Source organism: Mesocricetus auratus, unplaced genomic scaffold, assembly GCF_017639785.1.
Source record: "Mesocricetus auratus isolate SY011 unplaced genomic scaffold, BCM_Maur_2.0 Super-Scaffold_100025, whole genome shotgun sequence".
Taxonomy (NCBI): domain Eukaryota; kingdom Metazoa; phylum Chordata; class Mammalia; order Rodentia; family Cricetidae; genus Mesocricetus; species Mesocricetus auratus.
Window position 1 is genome coordinate 19248199 of NW_024429206.1, and position 12769 is coordinate 19260967.

At 45.5% G+C, this 12769-nt stretch overlaps 1 protein-coding gene across 7 annotated transcripts in view; it reads right to left on the minus strand.

Moving 5' to 3' along the window:
* Positions 1 to 433: 433 nt before the first annotated feature.
* Positions 434 to 12769, minus strand: part of Rimbp2 (RIMS binding protein 2) — a 171648-nt gene continuing 159312 nt past the window's right edge. For 3 of the 7 annotated variants that reach the window (XM_040731246.1, XM_040731249.1, XM_021233313.2), the window contains 2 exons: positions 3906 to 4040; positions 434 to 1835 (listed from right to left, as the gene is read on the minus strand). In XM_040731246.1, the coding sequence (XP_040587180.1) occupies positions 1647 to 1835; positions 3906 to 4040 (324 nt within the window). In that variant the 3' untranslated portion in view covers positions 434 to 1646. Of the gene's footprint in view, positions 3433 to 3905; positions 4041 to 12769 lie in introns of all 7 variants that reach the window. The other 4 variants (XM_040731248.1, XM_040731251.1, XM_040731247.1 and 1 more) reach the window with 2 other exon arrangements.

Consider the following 12769-nt stretch of genomic DNA (forward strand, 5'->3'; position numbering starts at 1 on the left):
GTTGGTTTGAATCCGCAATTCAACAGATTCCTGAGGTCTGTGTGCATGTCTCTAGTAAGACTAATCACTGCTGTTTTCAACCGGGCGTTGGTGGAAGATGCCTTTAATCCCAGCACTCGGGAGGCAGAGGCAGGCGGATCTCTGTGAGTTCGAGGCCAGCCTGGTCTACAAAGTGAGTTCCAGACAGCCTCCAAAGCGACAGAGAAACCCTGTCTTGAAACCCCTCCCCCCAAAAAAACACTGCTGTTTTCCCATGAAGATTGCCACCAAAAGTGTCACACAAATGACTCCTAGAACAAGGTCCAAATTCATATTTTTAATTAGTCCCAGAAAATCCAAGCCCGTGGAGTTCTTTATAGACATGGAGCAGAAAGGAACTCTGTTCCTCTGCCATGGTAAGAGTATTTAAAATAAAGATGCAGAGTACATGGCATTGTACAAAATAACAAAGTTTATTTCTAGAAAATATGTCACCCTAACTGTACACATGCACACATCCACACAGCACTTCACACACTGAGGAAACAGCCTTTTAATCAATCTACCACATACAATTGTATTACAATTTACAATATAGTTTTTGAAGACACAATGGGGAAAGCTTTGCCATTCATTTATAAACCTTCCAGAAATTACAAAAGAAAGGCAGTCTGAAAAGTGTGTATAAAGAGTAAAAACAGTTTACAGTGGACAGGAATTACAAAGTGGTGACTGTCACACCTGCCAGCATCTTGGGAGGCTTGCTGTTCAAGGCTAGTGATGAAGGTACGTGTGGGGCTGTGTTTGAGAGATTTCAGTTTAGGCTCAGCCTGGTCTGGCTAACGAAGCGTGTGGTGGCTTTGCTGTGTGTGCTGTTGGTGGGTTTATCAGGGCAAGGCATTTCAACAAACAATGAAAGTAACAGAAATCTAAAAGCCACAGGATGGGACACTGAACGCAAAGCTTGTCAGCTCTCTGGCTGGCTGGCTAAGGGACATGCATGCTGCTGGGCGCTCCCTCTCCTTGGCTCTTGAGTGTGGTAGGATAAGTAAACATGTCCTGTGTGGTGCTGGCTGGCTTTGAAAGACCGAGGCAGGCATCTGAAAATGTAGGGCCTAGGCCACTGGGATGTGAAGCCACTGTGTCAGAGAGGATGGAGCCAGGAATGCACAACACATGCGAAGTATACACGGCGTTTTTATTCGACAGTACAAACCACTGTGCAGTTATAAGGCAGAACATCAAGGCGAATTAAACTAGGAATTTCAAGACCAGAGTGGAAATGACAGTAATGCATAATGAGGCAAGCATCTTGAGAAGTGGGGGAGGTCAGAAATCCTGTAAGGGCTGATGTCAAGTGTGTACAGGCTGGAACTGCAGGTAGGGGGCGCTGTAGAGAGCCTGCCCTCCCCTGCTGCTCAGCCAGCTGCCCCTCCCACCTCCCGCCCTAGACCTTGAATAGAACCTTGGGAGTGGAGAAGGAGGGGACCACAAAGCAGCCCCTCCCTTATCTCTCCGATGGTATTACGTGTATGGTAGTGTAAGAGTGCATCTCTCTACTGCTTTGGGGGCGGGGGAGGTCGAGGTTGGGTTTTGGGAGTCATGAAAGCCCTAGTTTGGAATTAAAGCAAGTGACATGGATTTGGAATTGTCCGGAGGCTCACGGGTCACTTCACCGCACCCAGCCTTTTCAGCAGTTTCTTGCCTCTGGAGAGCAGCCCTTTTTTCTTTTTCGAGGACATTTCCCTGCCTCTCCCAGGACTACCAGAACCCATAGATGACGTAGGTGACCCCGAATGGAGATGGGCTGTGGGGGATGGAGCTCTCCTTGCTGTCCCTGAACCCTCGGGAGGAACCTAGTAGGTACATTGCGACAGTTTTATTGAGTGTGTCAGTGCCAACAACAATTCACTCGGTAACGCGTACTGCCCCATCTCCCGCCAGCCAGGGGAAAGGGTGGGTGGTTCGTTTCTTCTTTCAATTTTAAAGTATGCCATGAGAAGCCCACGCCCGCTCCCAAGGCCCCTCAGAGAGAGGCTGGCCTCCATGGGCTTTCGCTGTCTTTGTCTTGGGAGACGGGGTGGCCATCGCTTTGGCAAAGAAAGCCAGGTCATAATTTACTCTGAAAATTCAGACTAAAAGCAGGGGAAGTTATTGTCAATCAGACGGATAGGCAAGGTGGCCGAGTACCCATCAATCATCGTAAAGCCAAAGCTCTCAGTGGGAATTTGGATGGACCGTGAACTAGGCAAGAGATAAGAAGGAAGACCCTGCCGTGTGGAGTGAGCCCTTGGGTCAGGTAGAGTCAGTCCTACAGAAACTTTGGGGATGGCACACTGTTTGAAAGAAAAAAAGCTGAAATGAACCTTAATCGCAATCTAAGGAAGCTCAAAGGCCCTTCTTGAACACTCTGACCGTTTCCAAATAGAGCAGTGTGTTTTCCCCAGCACATGTTGGGTTTTGAGAGACTTTTAGGTGGAAAAAAAACGCCAACCAACAGTGCTTTGGAGTGGTGGAATTTGATTCAGGGACAGAGTACCAATTTTAAGTGATTCTGGAGCTAGGCATATACCTGAGCATGGCCAATAATCACCAGGCCTCTCTAACACCCCAGAGTAAAACTTGGCAAGTGAAAGCTGGGCCCTTGGTGGGCATATGGACTGTACAAGGCAAGGGGGGCCCCAAGCTTGCTTGGATTTAAAAATCAAGGTCTAACTCTAATGGAGAACACCTAGGTGCACCCCAAAGCACACCTGAAGATACCATGGGGCCAGCTAGTGCAATCATGGGAGCTGCCAAGTCAGGAGACAGTATTGCATTGGTATGCCGGCACCTCTCTCCCCTCCGTGAGGGCTGAACAGTTGTGCTTTGAGGAGAGGGAACACCTGCTCCTAAGGCCGAGCTGCTGCAGCTGGGTGTTCCAGCCAGCTTTTGGCATGCCCGGAGCCAAGGCTGCCCCTCGCTGGGGGAGTGATCTGGGATCAAAGTTTTGTCTTGGCTATTAGTCTTTGAGTCAAACTTGCTTACAGTAAACACACGGATCAGGTTGTGCTTTTACTGAGGGTGGCTAACAATGCAATAGGCAGCTTTCCTTGTGAGTACACACTGGCGCACTCTGTAAACAAACGGCTTTAAGAAATATGCTCCCAAGGTTGGCCTTTCCCATATTCTCAATGGACATATTTAAAAATGATTGTTGGAGATGATTGGTTTCACTATGAATCCAGTTGTCTGCAACTGAGACCAGGTGAGATAACCTATAATACTTTAGGTCCAATGGGTTTTTTGAGACATATTTCTTTTCTCTCTTTCTTTAAGCCCACATTGAAGTCTTAAGACTACCACGCTGTCCGCTTAGGGTAGCTTAAGCCGGTATCTCTCTAAGGTGTCTTCGGTTGCTCACTTACGTGAAGGCTACATGCCTGATTAGGGTGTGAAATGAACACTCTTCTTCTATGTCCAAGCAGATGAGCGAAGAGATAAAAACATATACGTAAAATACAACAGATAAGAACTCGCAGTGATGGCGAAACGTAAAGATGAGACACTCAAGAGAATGCAGTCTCAGGCAGGCGTGCTACGCTACAGAAGCCCTGCCAGCTAGAGCCCTAAGGGGGCGGCAGTGGCATTCAGGTCCCCGAACCTCACTCTCTGTCAGCTGAACTGTGCACCTATCTTGGAGGCCAGGGCAGGCCTTGGAGTCAGGCAGACTGACTGAAACCAAAGGGTCCTTCTGTGGGACACCAACTTACAAGCTGGAGCTAAGCGTTTGTGGGCACAATGCCCAAAGAAGGACAGAGGGGGGAAAATCAGGGTAGATGCTGGTGGGGCCCAAGTCATGAAAGCAGCAATGCAAAGATTGCGCCAGACCGCAGAGAGGGGAAGAGGGAGGCAGGCAGGCGGGCAGGCTAAGGGGGCTGGCTTACCCTTTTGGCCTTGGAGCGCATGGGTGGGTCTTGGGAATAGTGGGAGGGAGCATCAGAAAGGTGGACCTCCACATCATCAGGCACTTCTTCCAGGAAGTTGGAAGGCACGAGGCCTTTCTGCCCATTCAGCTCTCCCTGTAAACAAAGGGTGGGGGAAGGGTCAAGGGAGCCACTTCTTTTTCCAGAGCCTATTTCTCCTGTAAGGACACCCTAAGAGGTCTGATGTGACCAGTCAATTCCGCTAAAAGTGGCAGGGCTTGAATGAATGTTGGGTAAGCACTCTCCCCAGAGTCTGCACCATGAAAAGCCCAGTCCTGAGCGAGGTATGAAATCACATCCCAGGCCAGCGCTCTGCTGCTGAGCTGAGCCGCACCCCCAGTCCTCTTAGTTATTTTGAAACAGGGTCTCAGTTATCCAGGCCAGCCTTGAACTCACAACCCTCCCGGGAAGTGGGAACTTCAGTCCTCTACAGGTCTTATTCTGGCCTATCAAGTGCAGCTCGTTTTAGGACTGAGGAGTAGATCTTATTTCAGCTCTGCCTGGAGCCGCTCCTTGGTTCTTAAGCCCCAAATCCTCTAGGGCTGGAGAATGACTCCATGGTGAAGCACTTGCTGGTGTCTGCATTCCACTGAGCCAGTTTGGGATACTGAGGGAGTTCAAGGCCAACCTCGGCAACTTGGCAAGATCCTATATCAAAATCAAAATGGCTGAGGGTGTTAAGACAGTGGGAGCTTGTAACAGCAGTGACCCCAGCCAATGCCACTCCTTGAAGGATCCAAAAGGACAAAGAAGGTTTTCCTCCTTATATATGAGCGTGTTGTTGCTGTAAAAATTGAATCAACAAGGTGGAGAGGAGTGTGCACCCCGGCAGACCTCTGCTTAAAGTGGTAGAAACGCTTGCAGCTGTGTTCACGCAACTGTGTTCACACACCTGCACACATCAGGTTAGTGGGGAGTTCGGTGAGTGCAATTCCCCAGCAGTCACACCACTCAATCCCCAGGGCTCCCAACACCAGCCTGCCTGCAAGTGCGCACACCAAGTTCAAACTTGGCTGGTAGGGCACCTCATGCCTGGTGGAACTCCAGCATTATGCTGACCCTGTGCTTCCCCCCCCCGGCCCATGACGGGCAGGGCACTCACAGTCACTCCTTGCGTGACTCAGTGCCCATGTGTGGCTTCCCCTTTTAAAGCTCCGTGCCATTCTCCTCCCCTCCCCCCTCCCATTGGCCCCTTCTCCTCTCTACCAATAAACTCCATGTAGGACTGTTGACTCAGCTCACGGTTTCTGTTTCATTACCAGTAACTAGCAAAATAACACCACCAGCTACTTGGGAGGGTGCAGCAGGAGGACTGCTTGGGACTAGCCCGGGCAAAACAGCATATTCTCCGCTCCAAAACAAAACAAACTTGGCTGGTCCTGACAACACGGGGTTGTGTTTCTTCATTGATGGTCTAGGACCCCAATCGCCTACCTCAAAGAACTTGCAAGCATTACAGTGCACAACCAGTATTGTACATAATGATAGGCCCAAGGGAGGGATATGTAGTTATATTGGTTTTTCTGCAAGAGGTTACTAACCGGAATATGTAAAGAACAGCAGCCACACAAAGACATCTAAAAATGGGCATTTCTTCAAATGAATAGACAAATGGCCAAAAGCCATTTGGGAAGATCACAACACCACTCATCACAGGGCAAACACAAATTATACTACAGGGGGGATCAGCAGGTAAGGTGCCTGCCATCAGAATGACGACCAGAGTTCAATCTCTGGACCCACTGCACTGAGCAGAAGGAGAGAACAAACTCCAAGTTCTCTCTGACCTCCACATGGCATCTGCTGCCCACCCTACCCCTGCAGATACAAAAAGTAAAAATCACATACGTGAACCCTACGCCATCAGGATGAGTGTAGGGAGAGATCTTAGGTACCTGTAGCCACTGATCACACCCAAAGTCACAGGTACATGGGAGAGGGCGGGGACATAAAGAGCTAGGAGGATGAGTCTTGGAGACCAGCAGAGCGCTGACCTCAAGCTCTCGGCTTCTCATGTAAGCGACTTCTCCCTAATAAAGTATCATACGACATCCCTTCCTGTATACTTAGTGTAGTTTACTATTCCTCTTCAGATGAGAATGGTTAAGAACTTCCCGGGAGCTCCCCAAACCAGGAAACAACATTGGGGAGGGTGTGGAGACTGGACCCACACGCAGCACTGGTGGGAATGCAGTGACATAGCTGCTGTGCAGCAGTGTGGTGGGGTCCCCCTCAGGGTGTGCACCTCAAAACCTGGAGACGGGTCTCAGAAAGCCGCACGCGCTATGTTTATGCCTACATCATCTGCACCAGCCAAAAGCCAAACACAACCAACACGTCTACTGTAGATGAATGGATCAACATAGGCATGCCACAGCATAGTCAGACTTAGGAGGAAACCCCATTCTGACACAACCATGCATGCCGAATTGAACCGGGTGCTGTGAAAGTGATTCTTCAAGGATTTCTGGGTAAGCTGCTAGGCGGGAAGTCTTACCACCAAAACCCGAGAAACAAAAAGAGCTCAGTGTGCCCTCCTGGAAGAGACAAGCAGCTTGTGAAGCCTGGGAAATCCCTGCGGGGAAGCAGAGCTCAGCTGGAAGCCCTCTTTACACCAGCCTGCCTGCCAATCAAGTTGCCCGGAGACAGCAGCACAAACTGCAAGGGAAAAGCTGCTCCCTGAACACACTCCACCTGCAGGGACAGAAGAGGCCAGGGTGGGCCCACGGGTCCAAGAGAACTACCGAGAAAGGACAAGTTCCCATTCCTCAACCAGAACACTGAGGCCACAGAGATGACTGACTCCCACAGGTCCCTCCTGCACACAGCAATGGAAGCCTTCTAGAGCCAGAGGGATCGGAGAACTTCCCCTGTCAACTCAGCACAACTAGGCCAGCAAGCCAAACTGTAAATGTTCTTTGTTATTTTCTATTACATAATTTCCAACCTTGCAAATGCATGTACATAGCGTTGCTTTTGCCTGTGTACTGCTCATATTTGAAGATGTCTATTTTACACCCCCACCCAAGTTTACTAATTTTACTTTCTCAGCCATACCTCACACACTCCCTACATCTTTCTTCTCCCCTTCTTAGATTTAACACTCTCTAAGATCTGTGAACCCTAACAATATGCCAGCTTCTCCCTCCTTCCACTTTATCCATCTCATTTTTTTCAAAGTCAACTTAATACCTAATCATTTTCCCTCTTACCATACGGCCCTCCCACTCCCAATCTCATTAAATGAACCTATGTGCACTCCATACTCCTTAGTTATCTTCTAACAGTGGTTGACACCTCAAGGGCCCCGGTTAACTGGAGAGTCTGACAGCTGTGGGGTAGCAATACCCAGTAGCCGTGGTGGTTTTCCTGGTTAATACGCCACCCAGGGAATAATACAGAGCCCCAAGCATTCATAGCTCCTGGACTGAGAAGTTATTTATGAACTACACAATCAACTGTACCAATCTTGCATGTTAAAAATACAGCAGCTGAAAGAAAATAGCAAATTTGAAAGAACTAAGCAACAAGAATAAGATGCATAAATCCCATCATGGTGACATAAAAAACATGAAAAACAAAGACACAGAACCCCTCCAAAAATCACTAATCCTGCAGCAGTGCCATCTAGTGAGAATGAGTTAAATGAAATCCCAGACACACAACTCAGTATCACAATCATAGGGATGTTCAAAACCCAGACATCCAGAGAAAATAAGGAGGGTGATGGACAGCGTGAAAAGGGATTCAACAAAGAAATGCTGAAGAAAACTGCATCTGAAGTACCAGAAATTGAAAAAAAGCACCATGAAAAGTCTCATTGACAGAACAGATGAAGGACAGAATATTTGAGCCTGAAGACAAGGTAGGAAAAAAAATGGAACTATCCAGCAAGGACAATGATAAAATACTGAGCTACACAATCTATCCTAAGTGGGAATTCTAAAACATAAGTGACACCCTAAGGAGATCAAATCTTTGGATTATAGGCATAGGAAGAAGAAAATCTGGCTCTAAAGGTATAGAAAGCATTTTCAAAACTTACAGTTCTCCAGAGTTAGGGAGAGAGGCTCAACCGGACCCCAAAGACAGACCAGAGAACCTCCCTCATGTTTCAATCAAAACACTAAATATACAGAACAATAAAGGGATGTTCAAGAGAACAACACCAAGTCGCAAATAACACAGACCCGTCAGAGTAATAGCAGATGTGGCAATTGATGTCTTAGAATTGGGCTGGTCTGGAAAATGCATTTCAGGTTCTGAAAGGCAACTTGGCCAACTCAGACTCCTACACACAGTAGGGGGATCTGTCATGATCACAGTTGAAACATTCCCTGTTGAAGACTGAAGGAATTTGTGACCACTAAGCTGACCCTACAGATAATATTTGAAGGAATCCTTCAGACTGAGGAGAGAAACAAATCCACCATGAGACTTTGAAGAACTACCAACCACACTGCGGTAACACTAAGAAAAACTAAACACTGCTAAATCAACGAAATGGCAGGAATAAGCACACAGCTTTCAGTAGCAACTCCAGGTGAATTGAGATCATTAGAATCCAATCAAAAGACACAGACTTGTAAATTGGATTGAAACAACACATGAAGCATCTATTTGTTGCCTCAAAAAATGCACCTTATCAAAAAAGTCCAATGCTGCCTTCGGGCAGAAGGATGGAAAGCATGGTCCAAACAAATGGGAACTAGAAAAAGCAAAACAAAACAAAACACAGCTGTTGCTTCTCTAATAGCTGACAAAATAGATGTGAACCAAACTAGTAAGATAGTGAAGGTGACTTAATACTAAGGGAGCAATCTTCAAGAGGACATCACCATTTACACATTCCTGAACACAGGAGCATCCAAGTTCATAAGTACTGCTAAGATGTCACAGAATAATTCCAGCACAGTAACAGTGGCTGACAGGTTGTTTTGATAGAAAAACATCTGAATTAAATGACACCATAGATCAAATGGACTCAATTGACACCTATAGAACATTCTATCCAAAAACTCTGGAATGCATATTGTTCTCAAAAACCCATGAAACTTGGTTTAAAACATATATCACACAATGCAAATCTGAACAAATACAGGAAAACTGAAGTAATTCCTTGTATCCTCTCTGATCACAGTGGAGTAAGACAGATCAACAGCAAGATGAACCCTGGAGCATACACAAGTTCACGAAGATTAAACAACATACAATTGAATGATGAATGAGGAATCAAAATGGAAATGAAAGCATCCCTAAAATCAAATGAAAATGAAAACATAACATGCCAGCAGCTCTGGGATACAACAAAGGCAGTCTTAGAAGGGCAGTTTGTAGCTACATTTAGGCCTACATCAAGAAATCAGAGTGCTCTTAAGTGAATACCTTCACAAGACACCTGAAAACTCTAGAAAAGGATCATGCCAAATCAGCAAATGGAAAGAAATAATTAGATCTGGGCAGCAATTAATGAAATGGAAAAAGATGCAAAGAGTCAATGACCAGAGAGTTGGTTCTTTGAAGAAAGGAGCAAGGTTCACAAACCCTTAGCCAACAGAAAGCAAGGAAAGACCCAAATTAGAGATGGGAAGGGAGCCATTATGACAGATACCAATGAGTGTCAGAAAATCATTGAATATTACCTTAGAAACCATATATTCCAATAAACTGGATGAATATGACCCATCAGAATAAAACAGGATTAGATAAACAATTTAATTAGATCTGTAACAGTGAGACTAAAGCAATGATTAAAATCTCCCAACATAAAAAAAAGTCCAGGCCCAGATGGATTCACTGGTGAATCTTACCAGATCTTCAAAGAAGAGTAAGACCAACATTTCTCAAACTATTCCTTAAAATACAAAAGGAACATTGCCAAGGTCTTTTAAAGAAGCTAGTATGACAGAGGTACCAAAAGCAGAAAAATATGCAATGCAGAGGAAAATAGCAGCACAATTTCTCTGATGAATACAAATGCTAAAATTCTCAACAAAATATTTACAAACCAAATTCAAGAGCCTTCTTATATGCTAATGAGGAGTGTATGAAGAAAGAAAGCAAAAAAACAACCCAACTTAGTGTATATATATGCATGCATATGTACACACATATATGCATATATGCACATATATATTCCATAGTTAATCAGTTAATAAAAAAGATCATTGACCATGACCCAGTTGGGTTTGTTCCAGAGATGCAGGATATTGTCAAGGAGAGGAATCACATGGTCATTTTAATAGATGCAGAAAAGGCTTTTGACAAAGTATAACACCCTACATATTAAGTCCTGGAGACATGTGGAATTAAAGACAAATGTCTTTTATAAAACCTGCACATAACAAACCTACAGCCAGAATTATATTAAATGGGAAAAACTTCAAAGTATTTTCATTAAGACCAGGAACAAGGCAAGGGTATCCGTTTCTCTATTTCATATGGTGTTGAAAGTCTTAGCTAGAGCAACGAGATAAGGAAACAAAGATTTGGGAAAAGAAGAGGTCAGAGTGTCTCTGTGGTAGATGTCATGATCCTGTATGTGAGAAACCCCAGGACTCCAACAGGAAACTCCCTACAGTTGATAAGAACCACCAGAAGAGTGGCAGAATGCAAATTAAAATACAAAACTTAGTAGCCTTCCCATGCAGTAGTGAGGAGTGTACTAAGAAATCAGGAAAACAAGCCTGTTCATCTTACATGCATGTATATATGTATGTATGTATGTATATATATGCTTATGCATATATTCCTATATGTGCATATATATTCCACAGTCAACGGGTTAATGATAAAAAATTTAGTAAACTAAATCAGGACTCTGTATCAGGAAGATAGATGTCTACTCTGTGTAGACACGCCTGCTACTGAAGTGTTATGAAAGTAAGACAGCAAGTGGAGGTGACAGCTATAAACATCAGAGACTAACAGTCATCGTTTGGAGCACTCAAGAGAATCAGCTGATGACAACAGATATGCATTCAAGACAGTAGTTCATGGAGAATACACACATCCTCAAGAGGGATTCAGTGCCGCCACAGTCATCTGCAGCCAGGCCTGGAGGCACAAGTCTGTGACGGAGCCACTCAGGACAGCATAGCGAGACTGTGTCTCAAAATGAAAAAGTAAGCTAAAGTCTGGGGATATAGCTCAAGGGTAGAGAATAGCAGTAAGATCCATAAATTCTTAAGACTGATTTAAAGACACGGTTTAAAAAGGAGTAAAAACTTCTTATTCTTTAGCTAGATGACAGGAAGTGTAGTCACTGTCACACAGACTTGATAGTTTTCCCTGAACCTAACCTAAATATGGCATATGATTTCACTAAACAGAGATATAAGGGTTTGCTGGAGGGGCAAGGTTCACTACAAAAGTATTCCCCTGAATATATTATAAAATGTGTTATAAAAATACAGAGTTTGAAAGAGCAGAGCCAAGAACTACAGTCTATGTAGTCCTCCATACAAGTTGAATTTAGCATATATGATACGGATGCATTGTGTGAGTATATGCAACATGTGTGCAAAGCCAATTGAGGAGAGTAGAAGAGGGAGCTGGAGTTATAGGCAGTTGTGAGCCACCAGGCGAGGGTGCTTGGAACCAAACCTGGGTCCTCTGCAAGAGAAGCAGGTATGGTTAACCTCTAAACCAGCTCTACGGCTGCAGGACAGGTTACTATAGAAATCATCTTTATAATGCTCTAACTCAGAAAAAAAACTAAACATAGCCATAAGTTAGCATGTGAATACTAAGCACAGAACTGAAGAAGTAAGACTAAAACTAACTCACTGTGATGAGCCTTCTACACACCATCCACAAAGACAATGGACTGAGACCTCATACAAAGCCATAGAACAAAGCTGCTCTCACAGTGAAACGCTAATGAGCAGACACCGTGACCTACAGAAAGACATTATCACTCTGTGCAAGGCTATCCCACCAAAACCCACACGGGGGCATAGAAAGTTCACCAAAATCTACAGGGTAGTGTGGCTATCCCACCAAAACTTGCTGTGAAATCTTGGTGGCTCAAAGGGTCAGAGCTCTAAAACCCTGCACGCCTCAGGCTGTGGAGGGGGACCCTCTGGGGCCATCCACCACTGCATGGAAAGGCAAGACTTCCAAGTATGTTCAGGAGGCCATAGAGGGGGATGGGGAGCAGCCTCACAGCGTGGCCACAGGTGGGGGGGCATGAAGAGGACATCCAATTACAGAAGCAGGAAGTTATAACTCCACCTTCCATATGCCCTCCCCTATTCGTTAGACAGCTGTAGAACAGGAGGGCAGCAGCATGGCTGGCACAGGGACTGGGCAGGAAGGGTAACTCTGGTGTCTGGCTGCGGGTGAAGGGAGTGCTATGAAGCCAGGGCTGGTCTACCTGAGGGTTTGGCTATGAGTGAGGGGAGGTGTGGGGAGGTGTGTGAAGCTGGGGCTTCTCCACATGTTTGTTTCTACATCCTATTCTCCAGGAAAGAAACCCCAGCACCCAGGCCATAAATAACCTAGAAAATCAAATTGTTCTGTAAATGTTTGGATGGTGGCAATTTTGTGTTTGCTTTGTCTGTGGTTTGTAGACACAGAAAATACTATAATTAGTAGAGAACAACAAGAGACCACAATACTAGCTTCCTTCCCTTCCTCCTCCTTTCCCCCTCTCCCTCCCTCCCCTTCTCTCCCCTTCCCTCCCTTTCTCCTTTTCTCTCATTGTTTCCTTCTCCCCCATGTTTCTTCCAGTTTTGAAACAGGATCTAGCTGCAGAGCCCAGGCTTGCCTTGAACTTATAATTCTCCTGCCTCATCTTCCCAAGTACCAGGGTTACAGCCATG